This window comes from Plutella xylostella, chromosome 19, assembly GCF_932276165.1.
Source record: "Plutella xylostella chromosome 19, ilPluXylo3.1, whole genome shotgun sequence".
Taxonomy (NCBI): Eukaryota; Metazoa; Arthropoda; class Insecta; order Lepidoptera; family Plutellidae; genus Plutella; species Plutella xylostella.
In genome coordinates this window covers 2,452,166-2,474,446 of record NC_063999.1, presented here as the reverse complement: position 1 = coordinate 2,474,446, position 22,281 = coordinate 2,452,166, and the positions used below count along the sequence as shown (strand labels likewise).

The 22,281-nt window shown below is 41.3% G+C and overlaps 2 protein-coding genes across 25 annotated transcripts in view; one reads left to right on the top strand and one right to left on the bottom strand.

Moving 5' to 3' along the window:
* The window catches only part of LOC105380372 (transient receptor potential cation channel trpm), a 180,956-nt gene extending 175,911 nt beyond the window's left edge, over window positions 1-5,045 (top strand). For 12 of the 24 annotated variants that reach the window (XM_048627608.1, XM_048627621.1, XM_048627611.1 and 9 more), the window contains 8 exons: window positions 200-401; window positions 883-900; window positions 1,685-1,827; window positions 2,237-2,411; window positions 2,804-2,974; window positions 3,782-3,955; window positions 4,643-4,761; window positions 4,866-5,045. In XM_048627608.1, coding sequence (XP_048483565.1) covers window positions 200-401; window positions 883-900; window positions 1,685-1,827; window positions 2,237-2,411; window positions 2,804-2,974; window positions 3,782-3,955; window positions 4,643-4,761; window positions 4,866-5,032 — 1,169 coding nt within the window. In that variant the 3' untranslated portion in view covers window positions 5,033-5,045. The remainder of the gene's footprint in view (window positions 1-199; window positions 402-882; window positions 901-1,684; window positions 1,828-2,236; window positions 2,412-2,803; window positions 2,975-3,781; window positions 3,956-4,642; window positions 4,762-4,865) is intronic. The other 12 variants (XM_048627620.1, XM_048627610.1, XM_048627618.1 and 9 more) reach the window with 10 other exon arrangements.
* A 2,647-nt stretch (window positions 5,046-7,692) lies between these two features.
* The window catches only part of LOC105380371 (cartilage oligomeric matrix protein), a 28,612-nt gene continuing 14,023 nt past the window's right edge, over window positions 7,693-22,281 (bottom strand). The window contains exons 11-23 of the mRNA XM_048627633.1: window positions 18,814-18,921; window positions 18,232-18,359; window positions 17,538-17,693; window positions 16,606-16,812; window positions 15,613-15,781; window positions 13,126-13,303; window positions 11,230-11,405; window positions 10,995-11,100; window positions 10,515-10,724; window positions 10,050-10,233; window positions 8,948-9,051; window positions 8,359-8,492; window positions 7,693-8,003 (exon numbers count right to left, since the gene is read on the bottom strand). Coding sequence (XP_048483590.1) covers window positions 7,918-8,003; window positions 8,359-8,492; window positions 8,948-9,051; window positions 10,050-10,233; window positions 10,515-10,724; window positions 10,995-11,100; window positions 11,230-11,405; window positions 13,126-13,303; window positions 15,613-15,781; window positions 16,606-16,812; window positions 17,538-17,693; window positions 18,232-18,359; window positions 18,814-18,921 — 1,946 coding nt within the window. The 3' untranslated portion in view covers window positions 7,693-7,917. The remainder of the gene's footprint in view (window positions 8,004-8,358; window positions 8,493-8,947; window positions 9,052-10,049; window positions 10,234-10,514; window positions 10,725-10,994; window positions 11,101-11,229; window positions 11,406-13,125; window positions 13,304-15,612; window positions 15,782-16,605; window positions 16,813-17,537; window positions 17,694-18,231; window positions 18,360-18,813; window positions 18,922-22,281) is intronic.

Below are 22,281 nucleotides of genomic sequence, written 5' to 3'. Positions count from 1 at the left end.
GATATTCATGGGAGGGTAAAGAAATATGAATAATATTACGTTAAAAAAAAACAACTTCACACTGACGTATGATTTTGATCGCGGTTTGGCAAGCCTTTTGTTGTTAATTTTGTGTTCAGTTTTTTTTCTGGTTTCAGATTCCGTTTTTTTTTTCCTGCATGCAAAAGAAAAACGTTAAATAAACTTATTATGAATTCAGGTTCTGATGACCATCAATTGTTAGAGGTGCACATAGGAATCCGTAGACGAAAGCCTGGACTCACTTCTGACATACATTCAACAGTACCGTCATCGGCCGAGGACGCCTTTTTACCGGAAGTGCGTGAGTTCCAACCGGACGGGCACGCCCTGCGCCCGCGCACCACTTCCGGTGGCACCAGAAGAACCGCTGCCACTAGACGGTAAGATTTTTTTTACTGTCGTTATTCTCAAGTTTTTTGTCTGAAAATCAATTTAATCTAGATATCATTAACTTTTCTTTAATCTCAGGGATTTGGTTAAGGGATCTGAAACTTACATTAGGTAATGTTTGCCGAGCATTCGGATGAATATTAACTGCTTCTAAAACCAAATGAACATCATTACTATGCACTGTTTTTAGTTATTGTTCTATTCACGTGAGATTTATTTTATCTTCAAATCGATCTTTATGATGATGTATTTCTTCCAATTTAGTTAATTTAGCATGTAATCAAGCTATCTCATCAACCATTGGGCCACTTCGTATCATGATCACTTCTTATAACAGTATTATTTGAAAAGATTTTGTTTATTTGAACACAAAATTGGCAGGGGAATGTGTTTTTACTTTGTTAATCAAACGAAAAAATTGTCATCTTCATGTTTTAATTTTAATTTCTGTTACTTTCTTGCATCTGTTAGGAGACGGTTGTGGAAACAGTAAGTCTGGCTCCGAATCATTTGGCAACTGCTTGGGCTTGTATCTAGCGGTGTAGTTAGTCGTAGTATTTTTTAATGTTTTAACAACATTTTGTACACAAACCAAAACTTCACACCGCGCACCAAAGTGACTATTTAATGGCATCACACACGATTTATAAAACTATGAAAAGATTTGATTGTTTTAACGACTATTATTGTATCACCAGTAATCAGAAAACAATCTCTGATATTCTTTTATTCAATTCGTAATAACAGTCATGTTTTTCCTAAAAATTAAGCTTGCATTATTTTCAGTGACTGTACAGTTTGTTTCGGTATTGTAACCTTGTAACCTTTGCTAATTTATACACAAATGCATAACTATTGTATGTTTTTAGCTGTCTCTTCTATATTTAGGTACCTACTAACCTTAAATTTTGCAAACTACTCCAGTTCCTTTTTACAACAAAACTTCATTCAGTACCTATTCAATTAGTTAAATAGAAGGTAAGATGTAGCGTCTCATATTTTTACAATTACCTCTCACAGCTCAAACACAAATGTACCTACTTAATTACAATTTTCTGGCATGATTTTACACGGTCAATGAATGAACACTACAAAAGGTGCAACTGTAACCAAAAATCTAGATGGATGTGGCAAATTTATGTCCAACATGAAATGCCTCGACTCAACTCAAGTTTTTTTTGTGTTTTGCAAACTAAATTTGCCACATCCGCAAGACCGAACTATACCACAACTCAGAGGAAAAATACTAAAGTTGCTCATCCCATTTGACCAGGAGATCAGAGGGGGGCAACGAGGTGCACTCGGGGGCTCACCACTCCTCGCAGCACCTGGCTCCGAGGAGGCAACACAGCCAGACCCACTCCGAACCGGACAACTCTGCCGTGGACGCCGTGTCTGTCAACAATTCTGTCACTGGTAAACGGATTTTGTGTATTAGAGCTTTGCAAGAATAACCACTACAACATTTATTATTCTGGATACAAATGGTGGAGAGCCCTTTGAGCTTGCGTTATCTGGGAGACAATTTGACCCAGCAAAGGGCTTATTTGCAATGAGCACAGCATTCTTGCACTTACCATCATCTGTTAGTGGTTCATAATTAATAGCTGCTCACACCTGATATTCACGTGATCCGATTGCATTCACCATGCAACTTCTCTATATAAATGCTCCTTGCCTCGAGTGGATCCGGTGGGCTATTATTTCATTTGTCACCCTGTCGAAGCAATGATTTTCACATTTGAACGGCACCGCCTACCATATCAGAGCGGCGAGCATCTGTCCTTCAACCAGCAAACCCTTGACATTCGGCCTGGTGTTCCAGGTCGCCAATCAGGCTGGGAGGCGACGGGCGGCGCGGCCGGCATCCTGCCCGCGGGCTCCGGCAAGCAGCGCGTGGGGGCGCCACGGTCGCTGCTGCTGGCCATGCATGAGTATACCAGCATCACGGATGAGCTTGAGAATGTCTATGGGCTGTTCTCGCCGCCGCACACGCCAAGGTAAAATGTTGATGGTGATAGCTTTTGCGTGGAGGTAAAGATAGTATTATTGTGAAAGGTGACGCCTGGTTAGTTTTTTGTGTGATCTTCAACCGTTCAGTAATAACTCTTCAGTTTTGAAGGATGCTCATATATTATCTTGCAGTAGTTTATAAGGTCTTATAGTCTCTCCGTTTGCGTTTGAGAGGATTTTACCAGAAGCTGCTCTTTAATGAGTGAGGCATATTTCTTTGTCTAGGTTTCTTTTCAAATACATTTTGGTATAGTTACGTTCTGAAGCACTTTACGACAAAAAAGCTAATTGCTAATCTTTGTTTCCAAGACCATCCATACCATCTCTCTACATAAATCATCCTTCACAGTCATCCCAACCAAATCCTCTGACGTTCCAGAACACCAATCACGACGCGGCTGCTCTCCCCGCGCGCCGCGTCCCCCTCCGCGCGGCGCCGGCACGCCAGCGAGATGTCCAACCCGGAGTTCGCGCTCTACATGGAGAAGGAGCACCTCAGGGGAGCCGAAGAGGACGACTACATCATCATGGAGAACCTCATACAGAGACGGTGAGTTTTTTGGTGTATGTGCTTTTGAAGGTTCTAGGTAACCAAGATTTTTCGCCATATTAAAGTCAACAAATCTTTGAATTTGTATAGTTGCAGCAGCGCTGTGGATTTACCTACTTCGTCAATCAGAAACTCCTCTATCATGTCAATATTATATAAATCATTACTATAATAAAGAATCTTATGAGTGAAAAGAGACATTGTCCGGTAGCATTTGGCTACAATGAAAAACAATGACGTATTAATAAAAGTTACGTCCACTGTCGTTCGTTCGGAGAAAACAGTAACTTATCATTATCAGGTGTTGGCAGATGTGTTGTCTATAAATTGCGTTCATATGCTACAACATTGTGTATAACTTTGTGTTGATGCTCTACAGTGCACCGAGAACAATAGCGTAATCACGAATTCAATTAACTGCCAATTCTATGAGACCGAGCTTTCTGGACATTGTTCATTCATTCAGTCTATTATTACATAAATGTAAAATTGTATTGGCTTTCAATGCATCTATACAGCTATGTTGCACTGTAGTGAATCGTATTGTGCGTAAAAATTGAAGGTTCAAATAGATTTTTGCTGACCAACGTCCAACATCAACGCCTTAAAACTCACCCTCATCATTTTTCATCTTTTATTTTACCTTCATCTTCATCACATGTTTCGTCCTCAATCCCTCATTCTTTTCTTTATTACTTACTTCAACACTGAACCTTCAAGCTTCAACCATCCTGTCACAGCTAAGACCATTGTCGCCAAAATCCTTCACAATCCTCTTACTCAGCAAAGATCTAATCTGAACCGTAGCCTAGCATTGGAGTTTCCCCTGGACAGATACGAGGAGGAAGAGGGGGGCGAGGGGGAGCCCAGCGGCATCAACATCTCTGTCTGCATCAACACTACCCACGAGGATGGCAACCAGCCTCAGACCTCCACACACCTGACAGTAGACAGGCGACTGCCGCACCAGAGGTATTCCAAGTAAATATTAACAGTAGTGGTGGTGGGTTACGTCAAGTAAGGTGAATCATTTAGGGTCGCAGAAAACTCGGAGTTTTGTAAATTGTGTTTATTTTAGATGGATTTATTATTTATCTTGGTAGGTAGTTTTTTGCTACCCTAAATAGTTTTTTTTATTATTATTGTTTCTTCCTGCGCTTTCTTTTTCTTCCGATTTGTGTGAATGCCTTTTTCAATACTTATTAACTTTTCTAATATCTTTGAATTGTTGATTACTTAAAGGTTTTAATAATGCATGAGTATTTTACTGAAATCGCGCGTTTGGCACTTATTGTGTGTTTGATTACGGCAACGGCAACTTCTTCAAAACATTTAAAAAACATATTATCATCATCCTTTTATTGGGAGGCTATCTCATCCCAATGTAGGTACCTACATCACTAATTTGAAAGCTTCCACATTATATTTAAGCTTGTTTATTATTCTTCAAATCAAGTCTATCAATTTATTCAATGCAATTTGACTAACTGCATCTAAACTTTAAATTATAAAGTAACAATTGAATCAAAAATTTCTCACAAAGGCATGGTTTGGTCACCGCGATATTTTAATCCCTTCCGCTTCCTCACCTTCAGTCAGTGCCTGCATCACTACTAATCTTCCGACTGTACCTTTCTTGTATACTCTACAATCATTATCCTCATTTAGGCACTCTTTAAGAAGAGCATCAGCTATCGACACTCGTGAGCTACCGTCGCCGTTGCAGCCGCTTCTTGACGATGATGCTTGCAGAGAAGTTTTGCTGCCTGTTCCCCGTCAGCCCTCAGGTATGACCTGACTAACTGTACCGATGCTAGTACTAACACGTGTGGCTTCTGCAAATCTTCCTCCATAGCTTCCACCTTTGTAACTGGAGTGTTTGGTGTTTCAGGCGAAACAAATGCATCAAGCGATATGTCGTTGTCTCACCTGGTGAGCGAGAACCTTCCACCTCGTCCGTCGATAGTGCTGGACTCCTCACAGCTGCCGCGGCAGAGGTCGGCGGACCCGCCCCCCTCGCACCCGCCGCCGCCGCCGCCCCCGGAGACCATGTGCTAGAAGATGCCTAGAAGTAAGCATTTTTGTCACTGGTGAAATTTAATTTGTGTAGAGTTTGTTTTCTATAGTTTTGTTCAATTCATTCTGCTCGATCATTTTTTTTGAGTAAGTAATAGTGAAATATAATTATAAGTTAAGTACAAACTTATTGCTTAAAAAAGTGTTCCAGTTTTATAAATATATAAATCATAATATACTTGTTTCAGAAAAACCAAAATTCTTAAGGCGTAAACAAGTTGAAGAACTCAAGTGAACAGCTTCAAACCTTAGAAGATTTAACGTACTTAGTTGTAATAAGTCTTAAAAAGTCGTTAGATATGGAGGTCGTGTTATTTATATCTAAACTCAGATCGATCTTATGAAATCAATCTTGTGCATGGCAAAATCCGCATTTTGCCCGTGTCGTGAATTTTATACAGAAAATCCTGACCTCCATTAAGATTTTTATAAAATAAAATTAAACACCAAATATATTGTTAATGTTGATGCTAAGAACTTTTGGGAATGAATTTTTCGACCTTAATTGAGAAGGCCTTTTGGAACCCCTTTAACTAATTCTTCGTATACCTATCTATTAACTTAACTGAACTGACTTGAACACTATTCTTAATATTGAAAATCATATCAATATCTACTTATGCACTTTTTATCATTTGGGCCAACTTCGTTTTAGACAATTTAATTTCAAAAAAGTCTTATTAGAATCTTTAAGCTGTAAATAACGCTACTACGTGCGGTTTTTTATCTTTGGTCCAAATCAATTTTAAAATTATTCTGACTTCTTATTTAAATGCGTAATACTTAAGTATACTTAAAATCGTACTTACGCCGAGGATGATGGTGTTGATGAATAATTCAACTTGATCGCTTAACTTAATGAAATTTTAGTATTTAATGATTGTGGTAAAATAAATAAGAGAAAGATTAACGACAATACCTACAGTAATAGTGCTCTTGTTGTAAATATAGATACATTGGAAGATTGAGTGATGGTGCGCCCGAATGTAGGCGTTTAAGCACTTAGGTAACATCAAATACCAGACCTAATGAGAATAGGATAAAAATATGAGATATATAAACCTAATTTTACCGGGCGATAATAAACCAATCAGTGGTGGTTGAATTTTATTTAGTAGGTATCCGGTAGGTTACCTATAACTGATGTGTGAAAAAAATCTAGTGAGATAACTTATAATTTAACAGCTCAGTTAAAATTTTGCTGATGTCATGCATGCTAACCATGTTGTTTTTAACCATTTGGCCTTTTGGATATAATGGAATACCACATATCTCTATTCTCTATTTTCCATTCAAAAACATCCTTACCTAATTTACATTAAATATGCAATAATTTTACTCTACCTATCTCCTTTTATGTCATCACAATGTGTTCAATAATACCAAATAGTGAGTGCAAATTATACCTAACAGTATGATGGTACTTATAATACAAATCTTAGGTATTTGCCTCGACCATTTTACCAATTAGGTATCTGAGTATAATTTATTTAACAATAGCACTGAATAAAGTTGTATGTTTCAAATGCAAAAATATAATTTTACTATAAACCAAGTGGTTAATTAGATGCAATAAATACTTGTACCTCTTTATTATTTTTATAAATCATATCATGATTAAAGTTTTAAACTACGAGTATATCAAACGTTATTGTAAATAAAGCAATAATCTACTTATAACTATCTTTATAAGCAGAGGCGGTACATTTCCATATACATCTTTAAAAATGAAATATTAGTTTTACTTGAAGGATAACTATTTATTTTTAAAAATACTTATTGAGAGTTGTACTATTTACCTAAATCATGTTTGTTGAGACGATTCATATTCTGTAGGTTACGGGTTGATGGAATAAACTACACAATAATATACCAATTAAATATTATTATGCAAATAACTGGCAAATAGATGATCTTGACGAAGTGTTTTGCAATCGTATCCGCTTAACGGCGCCATCTAGGAAGCGCTTAGACCTCTTCCAATACACCTATTACTATTTGTATGAAATAGTTTTGGTTGGCTAGGGTTGACCCTGATGCCATCTAGCGTCGGAATTAAAAAAAATCAGTATAAAACACCAATGCACAAAGTTTCTCTACGAGTATGCTGATGTTCATAGATGCTATGATTTTTTTTGAAATATTTGTTTCAGAATATATTAGTTTCTCTAAAAAAAACAATTATTAGGATGACCTATCGAAGTCCTTGCGTAGTATCTAAATTACCAACTCTGAAATGAAATATACCCCATTAGCATTTTTCATCAGTAGCAAGTAATAGTTTTAGATTCTTAAATAGAAGTAGGTCTGTATTTACTTAAAAGTATAATTTACATTTTAAGTTTTAGCACAATTTTAGTGATTTGTCTGTCCTTTTTGGGATCTTTATTACTTAACTATGAACTTGTTCCATCAATTTCTCAGAGTGATATACTTTTCTGTGTTATTTAAGTAATAACAAATATGTACAATAGAACAATAAATATGTTTGTTATAAGATTTCTGTTGTTTTTCTTTGCAACGTAGGTATTTAGAAAACCGTCCTTATATCTTATACCTTTCTCTCAGCAACTACTCTTCTAAAATTTAATTAGGTAATAAATATATTAGGTAGATATGAAGTCTGAGAATGAAATACCAAATATGTACAAAACCTTTTATTAAAATGATTGTCCTTAAACTATATTAATAACACTAAAGTTAAGCTAATTAAATAAGATTTAGGTAAGTATTTCAATCAAATATACCAAATCCATCAAGAAGTGTTAAGCCAATGAGTACTGTAATGTGAAATGTCTTATTAATTAATATTTTCTTAGTATTTTTGTTACTTGAATTTTTGATTTGACACAAAACTTTGTTGCTACTTATGTGTAAACGAAGCTATCTTCTACTTCAACTTTCCTTCGCAAGTCGTTGGGGAGTTCTTGAGCTATGTTGGCCGGAATTTTGTCTGAAAGTAAAAAAAATATATTAATTATACACGAAAAGGGATATTTTAGTTCGTACAACTTGTTTTAAAATAGATTGCGCGTACAGATAAAGAAACAATATGAAAATGGAGTTGTAAGCTGTTATAACAAGTATAGTCTGTAATCTCTGTTTAGATGGTCATTACACTATTATGACGAAAAAGTAAGTTTTAGAGCGCTGCCACACTATCTCGTTGCATTAAACGTTCCGATTGCACAACAGCTCTCGTTCATTCGTCAGTATAGAGTAACCCTGCAGTAACGTTCCATTTGAATAAGCATGGGGAGGCATTTGCCCAGCAGTGGGACACTAATATGGCTAGGTAAAAAAAGTACCATTGCACCGGTAGACCAGATTGGACCAGATGATCATCTCCTGTGAGAAACAGAAGACTCCCAGCCGACCTCCCTTGATGGTGCCGTCGTAGATGTTACCAGAGTCTGCCACTAGCCGGTTGCCCTCGTATATCCTGCAGAGTGTTGAGCACATGGTAAGGGATAAGCGAAAGTAACGGAGGTGATCAAAATGGAAAGTGGAAACAAAGACTTTAATATTAAAATCGGTGTCTTCATAAACGATATTTCACAAGCCAATTAAAATAAAAATATTTTGACCTAAAGAACAATCCGCTCATCATTCAAAAGAAGCTCTTTTAGAGATAGAGAGGTATGTAGGACAGACACAGTATGAGCAACTGTATGTACCGATGACTATACAGAGTGTTGCAAAAAGGGTATACTAAGCCGAAACCTACATGTGCAGCATGGTATATCTAAGCCCGAATCTAAAATCAAAATTTCCAAATTCGCGAAAAAAAAAACATTTTCCATAGAAACTTTGTTGGTCACGTGACTTTTTACTATGGAGAATGTTTTTTTTTTCGCGAATTTTGAAATCCTGTATATCTCTATTTTTTTGACTAACCTCAGCCGGATGAGTCCAATCTTGGGTCGATGCAGCAGTCTCCAACGGTAGGCGGTCTTCTCGCGCCAACCCACATTCCTAGGGTCTTTCCATAGTAGCGTCACCTGGTACAATTATTAAATGAAGTTAAAAGTAAGTAACTTTTACTAATTGGCTTGTATCTCGGAAACCGTAAGAGATATCGAAAAATTTTGTCCACCCCCTAGGTATCTACTAGAAACTTTTTTCTGAAGTTGTCATACCAAATTTGTCTGGAAGAAATCGTTTTTAGACATAAGCCCCCTTTACAAAGTTTACCTAGCGATAGTCGAGGAAGAAAATGTATTTTAGCCTCTATCTCGAAAACCGTAAGAAATATAAAAAAATAAGCAAATTTTGACCACTTCTAACGTGCGTACACCCCCCTTCAAAACTTTTTCCGATGTTGTACAATCAAATATGTCTGGAAGAAATCGTTTTTTAAGACATAAGCCTCCTTTACCAAGTTTTGCTAAACGATATTCAAGCTGTAGTGTGTAATTACAACAAGAGCAGAATGTAATAATAATGACTCATGTAGAGCAGGACCTAACGAATGTAGAGCAGTATTTAAGTAAAGTAGAGCAGAATATAACTAATGTAGAGCAGAATATAACTAATGTAGAGCTGAGTCTAACTAATGTAGAGTAGCGTCTACCGAATGTAGAGCAAGACCTAACGAATGTAGAGCTGAATCTAATTCATGTAGGGCAGAATATAACGAATGTAGAGCAGAATCTAAGAAATGTAGAGCAGACTCCAACTATTGTAGAGCAGCGTCTAATGTATAACAGGACCTAAGTAATGTAGAGCAGGATTTAACTAATGTAACTAATGTATAGCTGAAGCTAACTAATGTAGAGCAGAGTCTAACTGATGTAGAGCAGAGTCTAACAACGTAGAACAGAGTCTAACCCCCTTATTCATAGAAAGTTATAGGAAGGTTTAGAAGAAGAATAAATACCTAGTTTAAGAATACCTAAACAGAGCCCCGGACAAAACCATTCAATATCTAAAACGTTCTATAACTTTTTTATGAATTAGAGAGGTGACACGTCACGTAACCTCACCCCCTGCACTATACCTGATCATTAGTAGTCTCAGTGTTCCACAGCGAGTTCCTCAATATCTTGCCAGGGCCGGTCTTGGAGTTGACCAGTTTGAGCTGAATGCCCGGCTCCGCGACAGCTCTGAACGGAGTCATCTGCCAGTAAGTCTGGGTGTTCTTCTTCCACATCACTGAGTAGAACCGCTTGTTGCTTTGGTATCTGCAGTAAGATGGATGGCTTAGAATAGTTTTGGTTGGGTTGGAATGAGAGGTTGTATGGGCAGGAGAGGACCCTTTATGGGTGATTTACATTTTACCTTTAAGAAAGTCCAGTCCAAAGCTTACATAAAAGTCTATCCAAAAATAGCCTTGTAATAGTTTAGGCTGTAGCCGGCAATCTTTTTACATTCAGAAACTTCTAGTAGACTGAATGGCTGGGATTTGGCAAACGAAAAAGATCCTCCAAAAATCGATAGACTGAAGTAAATGGCAAAATCTTACCCAAAGATGAACCCAACATAGTCATCATCAATAAGCGTGTCGACAAACAGCGTTCCCTCGAAATCCACGCCTCCAAAGCTCTCATACCCGACAGCAAGACCAGGGTCAGAGTTCAGAGTCTGTAGGATTTCTGCTCCTTCGTTCGTGATTACCCAGTTGGGGTCCTGTTGGGACTCGCCTTCTGGGTCTAGACGGACTGTCATGTAGTTTCTGGGGAAGGAGGCGACGATTTAATGTAGAGAAAGTAAAGGTATTTATGGACAGGGGATGGAAGCTTACATAAATATATAGAGTCGGAAGCGAGTCTGAACTGAACCCTCAAAAATAGTTGGATGTGGTGGAAAGAGTGTCGAGAGGCTTTATGGAGGAGGCTTATGATGTTCAGTAGGTATAAGATGATTAATGGCTGATGTAGATTGATACTAGTTTCTGGATTTTAAGTCCCTCAAGTTGTGCAAACTAAAAATATAGAGGTCTCACCTGAAGTCAGTTCTGAAAATGCGTGAGTTATTGGGACAGTTGTCCACTTCATTCAAAACCTTGTCACCATCGTCATCACCATAGCAAGCGTCTCCTCGGCCGTCGTCTGTTGACAAAATATACCTTCATTTGAAAGGTTCTGAATTGGGTTTCTCATTAACATGTTAGGCACTCTTAACTGGAAGTGCTTCTCTCCTCGACAATCATTTACTCCACAAAATTCAACGTCACTTACTATTAAGATCAGCCTGGTCCGGATTAGGTACCAATGGGCAGTTATCCCTGATGTTCGGCACACCGTCCTCATCCATATCTTCATCACACGCGTCGCCTACTCCATCGCCGTCGGTGTCCAACTGGTCACTGTTGGGGATCTTCATGCAGTTGTCCAGGCCGTCTTGGATTCCGTCCCTGGGGAAATAATTGATTATGATTAAAAAATTAACACAGTGTAGCTGACCCGCATTTGTAAGGGCTGCATATTTTACCACTGAGGTAAAGATTTCTGGCTAAGTAATAACGGTATTCTGGCTCTTGCCATAAATAGACGACTTTATTACCGCTGCCACGAGATGTTTTAACTGCACGTTGCTGTTGGGATAGACCAATAGCGACCGAGTGGCAAAGCGCACCACAATCACATATCGCCGCTATTTCACCTGCGTCTCCAAATATCCTCTAAGCTATAGAGGACTAGATAGGTACTCACTGGTCCCTATCAACGTCGCTGTCACACGCGTCGCCCACATCGTCCTAACAACACAGCAGACATCGCTAATGCAAGATTTGTGACTCATAACGGTAGAGATATGCATGCTGCCTTCGCGTGTTGTTGCTATGACGGAATCCGATTGTAGAGCGCGTTAAAGCTGATATAGACAAAGAGCGACCAAGCGGCATAGCGCGTAAAAATGGCGTCACTCGTTAGCGACGCTTTCTGAATGTGTCTCCAAATGGGGCCTAAAATGCCTGGCAAACTAATAGGACTAGATACTTATTGGTCCCTATAAACGTTGCCCTATAGTTGTTATCCCTGATTCCCAGTGTGGAGCGCTATTGACTGCTATTGACGAATAGCAACCAAACGGCATAGCGGCGCTACCGCATTTCTCTTGTGTCTTCAATGGGGCCTAAAAAGCCTGTAAAGTACTAGATACTCACTGGTCCCTATCAACGTCGCTGTCGCACGCGTCGCCCACGCCGTCCTTGTCGGCGTCGTCCTGCGAGGGGTTCCGCACGCGCGGGCAGTTGTCGCACGCATCGCCGAACCGGTCCCCGTCCACGTCCTCTTGCTGAGGGTTGAAGTGGCGAGGGATGGCGCAGTAATGAAGGAAGACAGCAGAGATTGATACATCCAGATTTATGGCTTAAAACGGCAGATATACATGCTGGCTTCGCGTATTGTTGCTATTGGCAGAATCCCATTGTGGGGCACGTTTATTAATGCTGCTATAGATGAATTGCGGCCAAACGGCATAGCGTTGCTTCGTAGCAACGCATGCGCGTTAATGCTGCTATAGATAAACAGCTACCGAGCGGCATAGAGTGCACTAATGGCATTCTAGACGAATGGCTTTCTAGACGAATGGCGTCGCTTGCATTCCACCTGCGCCTCCAAAATAACCTAAAAATCCTGTAAAGGACTAGATACTCACTGGTCCCTATCAACGTCGCTGTCGCACGCGTCGCCCACGCCGTCCTTGTCGGCGTCGTCCTGCGTGGGGTTCCGCACGCGCGGGCAGTTGTCGCACGCGTCGCCGAACCGGTCCCCGTCCACGTCCTCTTGCTGGGGGTTGAAGTGGCGATGGATGGCGCAGTAATGAAGGAACACAGCTGACATCGCTACAGCCAGATTTGTGTCTCAAAACGGCAGATATAGATACCGACTTCTCGTATTGTTCCTATGACAGAATTCCGTTGTAGAGCGCATTAATGCTACTATAGACGAATAGCAACCGAGCGGCATAGCGCGCACCAATGGCGTCGCTTAATAGCACGCGTCGCCCACATTGTCCTTGTTGGCGTCGTCCTGTGAGGACATAGTGCAGACCAATGGCGTCGCTTAATAGCGAGCCATTTAGCTTGCGTCTCTAATGTGACCTAAAAAGCCTGTAAAGCACTAGACACTCACTGGTCCCTATCAACGTCGCTGTCGCACGCGTCGCCCACGCCGTCCTTGTCGGCGTCGTCCTGCGAGGGGTTCCGCACGCGCGGGCAGTTGTCGCACGCGTCGCCGAACCGGTCCCCGTCCACGTCCTCTTGCTGGGGGTTGAAGTGGCGCGGGCAGTTGTCGTGCTCGTTGGGGATGCCTGGTGGAGGAGAGATTAGTGTTAGGACAGTCAAAGAATTAAATAGATAGAAAGATAGAATATTCTATATTTTGTACACAAGAACAGAATTTACAAAGCTTATATTTACTTATACAAACACGCACTAAAAAGGCGGTCATATCACTAAAAGCGTTTTTATTAAGATAACCTTTAAATTAGCTTATTGTGGCATACGGAATTATTGACTAGGTGTTGCGAAAGTTGTATACTGAGTAAGAGGGTGACTAAGCTCGTCATTCAGAACAACGGCTGGTTAAACTACTTTGGAAAAGAAGTACGAGATTTTTTTCTCCATAGTAACTCGTATTATCAGCAGTTACGTTACCCCCTTCCAAGGGCGTACCCAGGATTTCAGCTAGGGGGGGGCAGCTCATACCTATTTCGAGATGATAGGTCGGTCGATTGTAACAAAAAATCATGAAAATTTACTTATAGTGCGTAGCTAACCTATACCTACTATAACGAATGTTGTACTATATATAATTTTAACGTAAATGCAGGTATTACCGCCATCTTTAAGCCATTTTTTGACTTTGAAAATTGAAAAGAAAGGGTTTTGGTTGATCATTAAATATAATATTTTTGTATACGATTATACAGTGTGTTGTTTTTCGGACCCAACAAACTTTAAGGGTGGATTCTACGAGTAATTTCATCGATAAAAAAACCCCATGTGTGGGGCGTGGGGTCAAATCTAAATATTCTAGAAATGGCGGCCATTTTAAAGTTTTAGATACTTAGTTTTCATAAAAAAATAATATCTCGATATTTAATTAAACGCCTTACGGACATGAAATAAAATTATTTCATCCGCAAATAGCCATTTCTATCTAATAAAAATATCCACAACTCCTAAAAAGCACCTAATATAATTTTTTGGACACAAAAAAAAACATTAAAAAATCGACATCTAATAAAAGGTGATGGTATACATTGGAAAACATCGTGAGGAAACCTGCATATATTATCTAGATTTAGCACATCTAGATATGTGAACCCTTCAACCCGCAGTGGACCAGCGTGGTGGGAAATGGTCCAAGCTTAGGAAGGCAGTTTAGACCTCGGAGATATGCACAAAGGTTCCACTCGAGAGAGCCAGGTGCAGGTACTTACACCCCCATAGAGAATAGAATAGAATGGATAGAATACCAAAACCGTAGTTATCTGTACGTCGAGGCAGTCAAGAATTATCGAAAGTTTAAAACACACCTAACGGAGCGCCGCAGCTCAGGTAGCAATCGGCACGGGGTGGCGGTAATACCTGTTTCTATCAGTGAGGGTATTACCGTTTATTTTAAATGTTAATTTTATCGTATATAAACTTGCAAAAACCTTCGAGAATACTTAGTAAACATGTTGAATACGTTAATTTAGAATTAAAGTCAAGACAATTATCAATAATTTTATATAAAAACTCTTTCGTAACAAACCAATGTTCTTACGGGACCGATCATGCAACTCTGTCAAAAAACCGGGTAAAACCAGGAAACTATTGAAATATTTATTTTTATAGAAAAGCTACGCATACCTACCAATTACTGTCTTATTAGATGCATATCACACAAACGCAGGTAATTTGAATCCGTTCTATGACTAAAACGTGGCGGTGATATTTTCCCTTTTTTTTGGAAATAAAATATATTTTGTTTTTCTAACACTTGTCCTCATTTTGCGCAGAGTAGGTAACACGTTTTTAATTCCCACTTGGCCGGAAAATTTAAGTTTATTTTAGCTTCTAGGGGGGGGCAGCTGCCCCCCCCTGCCCCTACCTGGGTACGCCCATGCCCCCTTCAGCTATAAAACTATATATTTATGCAACACCCTGCAGCTGTAGACAGCAGATAACCAGGGCAGTAAATAGACAAACTGCAATAATTATATTTGTGAAACTTTTAGGTACTTAATCACTCACTTTCCAATAAGACGACTGTAAAATTAATAACAGGAATACTGAATATATGTTTTGGTTAGATAACTGACCGCAGATTTGGATAATCCGTCAAAATTATAATGAACATGAGATTGGATGGTTTGTTGCTAATTGGGAAACCGCACTCATTTATTCACATTCACGCTCATTTATTCACGCTCATGGCTGTTATTCCGTGCAAATGACTCGTTAGAGCAAAATTATTATGTAGTAGTTCAGAAGCAGACAAGGTTTTTAGGTCCAAGGTATTTTAGGTGATAGGTTCTTTCTTTGATACACTCACGATAGAATTTATACTGTATAGTGTATTGATACTTCTTCAATCCGTTCCGGATCAAGACCTCTCTACATCACTCACCATCATTGTCCATGTCCGGGTCACAAGCGTCACCCAGGCCGTCTTTATCAGCGTCCTCTTGTCCGGGATTGTATTTCCGGGGACAGTTGTCGCAGGCGTCCCCTCGCTTGTCGTTCATATCTTCGTCCTGGTCTAGTTGGTCCGGGTTGTATTTTAGAGGGCAGTTGTCCTGTTGAATGGAAATGATTTCAGTTAGTATTATTGGTCAGTTCTTGATTGTAGTCCAAGAACCGGAAACAGCGGCGCAGTACTCTGAGCCACACGACTCTATACTCACTTAGCTCAAGTGGACGCTAATAGTTGGACAGCAAGATATAGGCATATAGTCATAACTCAGAAGTGGGATCTACATTCATTGGCAGTGTCATAACGCGAGACTTAGGTACTTTATAGCGGACGCGAAGAATACCTATATAGTGTCTACTTGTGTAGCCTCGCAGAGCAAAACCTAAGAATGTACTTTGTATATATCACGCTCTCACCGGGTTGTTAGGAATATTGTCTCCATCAGCATCGGGATCACAAGAGTCGCCGAGCCCGTCGCCGTCCGCGTCCTCCTGCCCCGAGTTGGACACGCTGGGACAGTTGTCCGCGGCGCAGTGCTCCGAGACACACCACTCTATACTCACTTAGCTCAAGTGGATGTTAATAGTTGCACAGCAAGATATAGGGATAAAAACCGCGGACTCGGGTGTGATATAGGTAACTACACAGAAGTGGGATGAACATTCAGCATTAGTGTCATAACGCGAAACTTACTTATGACGGGCGCTAAGAATATCTATAAAGTGTCTAGTCTCGCAGAGCAAAACCTAAGAATGTGGTTTGTATCAGAAGTGGGATGAACATTATGTGGCAGTGTCATATCGAGAGCCTTACTTATAGCGGACGCGAAGATTACCTATAAAGTGTCTAGCCTCGCAAAGAAAAACACCCCAATCCGACCAAAAAACTTAATTTCATTACACACATATACTTATATCACAAACTTACGGGATTGTTAGGAATATTATCTCCATCAGCATCAGGATCGCACGAGTCGCCGAGCCCGTCGCCGTCCGCGTCCTCCTGCCCCGAGTTGGACACGCTGGGACAGTTGTCCGCGGCGCAGTGCTCGTCGGAACACTGCAGCTGCTGGTCCGGCCAGCCGTCCAGGTCGCGGTCCGGCCCGCAGACGGTGCCGTTGCCGGCCCACCCGTTCTGAGGATGAAGGACACAATGAATATACATAGGTACCTAATCCTAACTAATATTATAAATGCGAAAGTAACTGTGTCTGTCTGTCTGTCTGTCTGTCTGTCTGTCTGTTACTCTTTCACGCCAAAACTACTGAACGGATTTGAATGAAATTTGGTATACATACGGTCTAGACTCTGGGAAAGAACATAGGCTACTTTTTATCCCGGAATTCCCACGGGAAAACTTTTAAAGGCGAAGCGAAGCGCGCGGGAACAGCTAGTAATAAATAGAAATGTAATAATGTACTTATACTTATCCTTAAATTTACAACAAATAAATGAATGTAATGACGTATAAGTTTTGACCTTATCAATAAATTATTTGAATTTGAATTTGTTAAGACATGGGGTCCGATTTCAATAGATACACATGATAGACTATAAACAGTATTCATGATAATTTACTACTTGCAACATACAGGAGGTACAAAGAAGAAGCCTCCGAGTAGCGTATCCCATGTTCCTTATATGTATACGTATGGCACATCCTGGGCAGTCAACGAGTGACGCTAATCCGACTGGCTAATTCCAATAATGTTCTACACTATACTAAAAAGCCTCCTTGCGGTATTGACGAGCCCTGCTACTCTCTTATCATTCCGGAGACGCTCTCTAATGAGTTAATGACTCTCCATTTGTGACGATTGCCTCAGTCTACTCTAGCATAAAGTAGCAACAGTAACTCACGGCACAGACGCAGCGGTCGCCGTACCCGCAGACGGCGTTGTGGCGGCGACACTCGCCGGGGTCGCAGCCGCGGCTCAGGCTGCTGGCTCCGAAGCAGCGCCGCGTCGTGTTCACGTACAAGTTGCCGGCGCCGCAAGGGACGCACGTGTAGGAGCCCTGAGGAAAGGGATTTAAGAAAATAGAGACTTGACCTGTGAGACCTGTGTTTTTTTTTGTATCTGCCAGATATATTTTCAGTTTTCGGTGGCTGCAACCTGCTGCTTTGTCTGAACCCTGTCGTGGGTCTCCCTATTGTCTTTGGGGTCTCTAGAGGTTAATATGGGTTTTTAGGAGTGATGAGGGATGAAAAACAAACAGCTACCGTACTACCCCCTACACATTAGTGGTTAACAATCCATAAGCAGCGTCACTCGCCTGTCAGAACCATACAAGTTGCTTCAGATTTGAAAAGCGAGCGATGCTGCTTAAGGATTGTTCGGTGGTGGGAACCCCACAGGTCTTGAAATTAATTGATGCCTGGAATTTTTGACACTATACAAACTATAGAGCTAGCTACCAAATCACCAGGATTGATGTAAAGTAAAGTAAAGTATTGTTTATTTGCATGAATATACGAGTAGGTGTTACATAAGATGGAATATAGACCTTCACCATGATTGATGGATTATTTTGATCTTGCTGTGTGCATACTCACAGGCGTATTAACACAGAGTCGTCCGCGCGGGCAGTTGGCCGTGCCCTCCGCGCACTCGTCTAGGTCCACGCATTGTTCCCTGCGAGCCTCCTCGCCCGCGCCGCGCCAGCCTGAGCTGCCGTAGAAGCCTGTGGAAGATTTTATTGAACTGACGTTAGAAATGGCACCTACATTTTGGGTTACATGGAAGATTTGGGATGATCGCTAAGGCCCTTCTCCCACTACGCGAATCTCAAGCGACGCAAATGCGACGCAATCCATGATCGCCTATAAAAACGGGTTTTTAGGACGTCGTTGACTTGTTAAATATCGACTCGACTAAAGTCACTTGAGAGTCACGTAGTGAGAGAAGGGACTTAATCGTACTGTTGGGAATCGTGCAGTGAGTGTGTTAGGAAATGGTTCAACCTCTAGAAAGCACTTTTGAAGTTTACGGCATTTGAAAGAGCCATGTGCGTGCACTTACATAACCTTCGAAGAGAATAGAGTAGTGCGGTCAGGTACAAAGAAACCTGACGACAGTCTCATAGTAACAATGCTTCTGAGTGGGGTCGGGCTTCTCGGCCCTTTACTGGTATATACCTGGTGGGCAAGCTCCGCAAGTGAACCCTCCCTCCTCGTTGCGGCAGGAGACCAGCTCGTCGCAGGGCCGGATCAGGTCACACTCGTCCATGTCCACGCACGAGAAACCTGTGGAGGGTTTGGTTATTTGTAGAGGAAACATAAGGCAATAATCATTAACATAATGGTAGGTACATATAGGTAAGCTGCTGTGCATGGTTAAGTTGCTATTAGTGGATTGTCACCCTTATTTATATACAACGTACCTAGATAATTTATGTGTATTAAAATGGAGTGATCCTCCTATTTGCAATAATATACAAGTATGGTCATGATATTACGTATGCACCATGAAGAGTCAGACATGTTGTCTTGCTACTTGCTGAAATACTAAAAGTTGTCTTATAGTCTGGTTTATAGCGCATGTTTCGTCATCAGCGGACTCCATGATGTAGCTAGCCCAAAACGTAAAGGAATGTCCACCCATTTCCAATCTGTTGTTGCTGCGGTCATGAAGTTTTGTATGTGCTATGAAGAGTCTGCCAATGTTCTGCTTCTTCTACATAATAATATAATAATATGTGGGGACATGTGGGGACATCTCACACACGGCCATCCGACCCCAAGCTAGGTAGAACCTGTGTTATGGGTGTCGGACAGCTGATATATCTACACAAATACATAGATAGATAGATACTAAATATAAATATCAACACCCAAGACCCGAGAACAAATATCTGTGTTTAAACAAATATCTGCCCCAGCCGGGAATCGAACCCGGGACCTTCGGCTCAGTAGTCAGGGTCACTAACCACTACGCCATTCGGTCGTCAAACTGACATACATGTGTCTACGGAGGTTGCTTCTTGCTGCTTGATTAAAATACGAAGAGCATTCGTATTCCTTCAAGCAAGACTATATACCTAGCTCCTCGTATACAGATACTAACCATTCCACTAGTAAGTACCCCTAGTAGCCACTCGGAGGTCTATGGAGATTTCTGGGGGCTAAATACCTTCCTAGTTTGACGAAAGATGAAGATCTGCCATTCAATCCAAAACGGCTGCACAGAAACTTCTTCAAGCAAGAGCTATAGCTATACTATAGCTCCTCGTATATAGATACTCACCATTCCACTCGTACCCGCGGGGGCAGCCCTCGCACTGGTAGAAGGGGCTGGCGGCCGCCGGCAGACAGTTCCTGGCGCCGCACGGACGCGAGCTGTCACAGATGTGGGCACAGCGGACTCCGTCAACCATGTAGCTAGCCCTAAACGTATGTGTATTGACATAGTAAGAAGGGACGAGGCCCTAAAGGAATGTCCTCACATTTCCTATATGCTGCTGCGGTTATGATGTTTTGTATGTGCTATGAAGAGTCTGCCAATGTTCTGCTTCTTTAAATACTAATGTGTCTACGGAGGTGTCTGGGGGCTATTCTTGCTGCTTGCAACAGTACCTATATAGTTAGCTCCTCGTGTACAGAACACCAATGTGTCTACGGAAGTTTCTATTCTTGCTGCTTGACTAAAATACGAAGATCTGTCACAGAAGAGCTCCAAAACTTCGTATTTCTACAAGCTCTTCGTAACTATGTATACAGTACTCACCATTCCACTCGTACCCGCGGGGGCAGCCCTCGCACTGGTAGAAGGGGCTGGCGGCCGCCGGCAGACAGTTTCTGGCGCCGCACGGACGCGAGCTGTCACAGATGTGGGCGCAGCGGACTCCGTCAACCATGTAGCTAGCCCTAAACGTATGTGTATGGAGATAGTAATAAGGGACGATGCCCTAAAGGAATATTCTCCTATTTCCAATATGCTGCTGCGGTCATGATGTTTTGTATGTGCTTAGAAGAGTCTGCCAATGTTATACCTTCTTCTACATACTAATGTGTCTATGGCGGTTTCTGGGGGCTATTCCTGCTGCTTGACCAAAGTACGAAGCGCTATCAGTAGTACAGAAGCGCTCCAAAACTTCGGATTTCTTCAAGCAAGAGTATATAGCTCCTCTTATACAATACAGCTAGGCTTACCATTCCACTCGTACCCGCGGGGGCAGCCCTCGCACTTGTAGAAGGGGCTGGCGGCCGCCGGCAGACAGTTCCGGGCGCGGCACGGACGCGAGCTGTCACAGATGTGGGCGCAGCGGACTCCGTCAACCATGTAGCTAGCCATAAACGTATGTGTATTGACATAGTAGAAGGGACGAGGCCCTAAAGGAATGTCCTCCCATTTCCAATATGCTGCTGCGGTCATGATGTTTTGTATGTGCTATATGAAGAGTCTGCCAATGGTCTGCCACTTCTACCAATGTGTCTATAGATATTTCCTATTTTGCTATATGGCTATTTTTGTATATATTATGCTGTGAAGAGTCTGCCAATGGTCTGCTTCTTCTACATACTAATGTGTCTACGGAGGTTTCTGGGGGCTATTCTTGCATTCTTGCAGCTTGACTAAAATACGAAGAGCTCATCGGTAGCACAGAAGCGCTCCAAAACTTCTTGTTTCTTCAAGCAGGCAGCCCTCTCGACAAGAATAAAATATCTCCGCGACCTGCACCTTCTCTAGATGACCTAAAGGTACTTTTTGGAATGATAGACTCACACAATGACAATGATGGATGGTTTGTCCTGCTTCTTCTGCTGTCTCTACGGAGGTTTCTGGTGGCTATTCTTGTTACGAGGCGATACCGAAATGATCGGGAATAGAAAAAAGTACAAAGATATCATAATAATATTTACTTTTATTGTTTTTCAAAGTAGTCTCCGTGACATTCAATGCACTTTTTCATTCGATTAAACCAATCATTGAAACAGTAATTCCAGTCTGAAGTGGATACTGTCAAAACAGCTGATTTGTAAGCTTCGACCGCCTCTTCTGGGCCGCTAAACCGTTGACCACGTAGCATATCTTTAATTCTTGGGAATGTAAAATAATCATTTGGGCTCAGATCAGGGCTATACGGAGGATGGTCCATCAACTCCACGTTTTCCATATTTAAAAACGTTCTTGTTTTGCGAGCGGTATGAGAGCTTGCATTATCGTGGTGAAGGATTATACGACGATTCGGGTTAGTTTTACGAAGTTCTCTTACGACTTCCGGCAAACAAACTGTTGTGTACCAATCAGCAGTAACCGTCCTTTGTTCTTGTAATGGAATCGTAGCCACATGGCCAGTTTTCGATACAATCGAAGCGACCATTTTTTTCGACACGCTGCGTGAGCGAATAACTTTTGTTGGCTTGACCTCACCTTCGAAGACCCAAACTGCCGATTGATGTTTTCTTTCGGGCTCATATGAATAAATCCACGATTCATCACCAGAGACGATATTGTAGACAGCATTTGAACTGCCTCCATTGAACCGTTGCAGAGCAGATCGACACCAATTAACACGAGCCGACTTTTGTTCCTCGGTCAAACGGTGGGGCACCCAGCGCGAAACTAACTTCTTGACACCCAGTTCTTCATGTAAAATGGTTTGA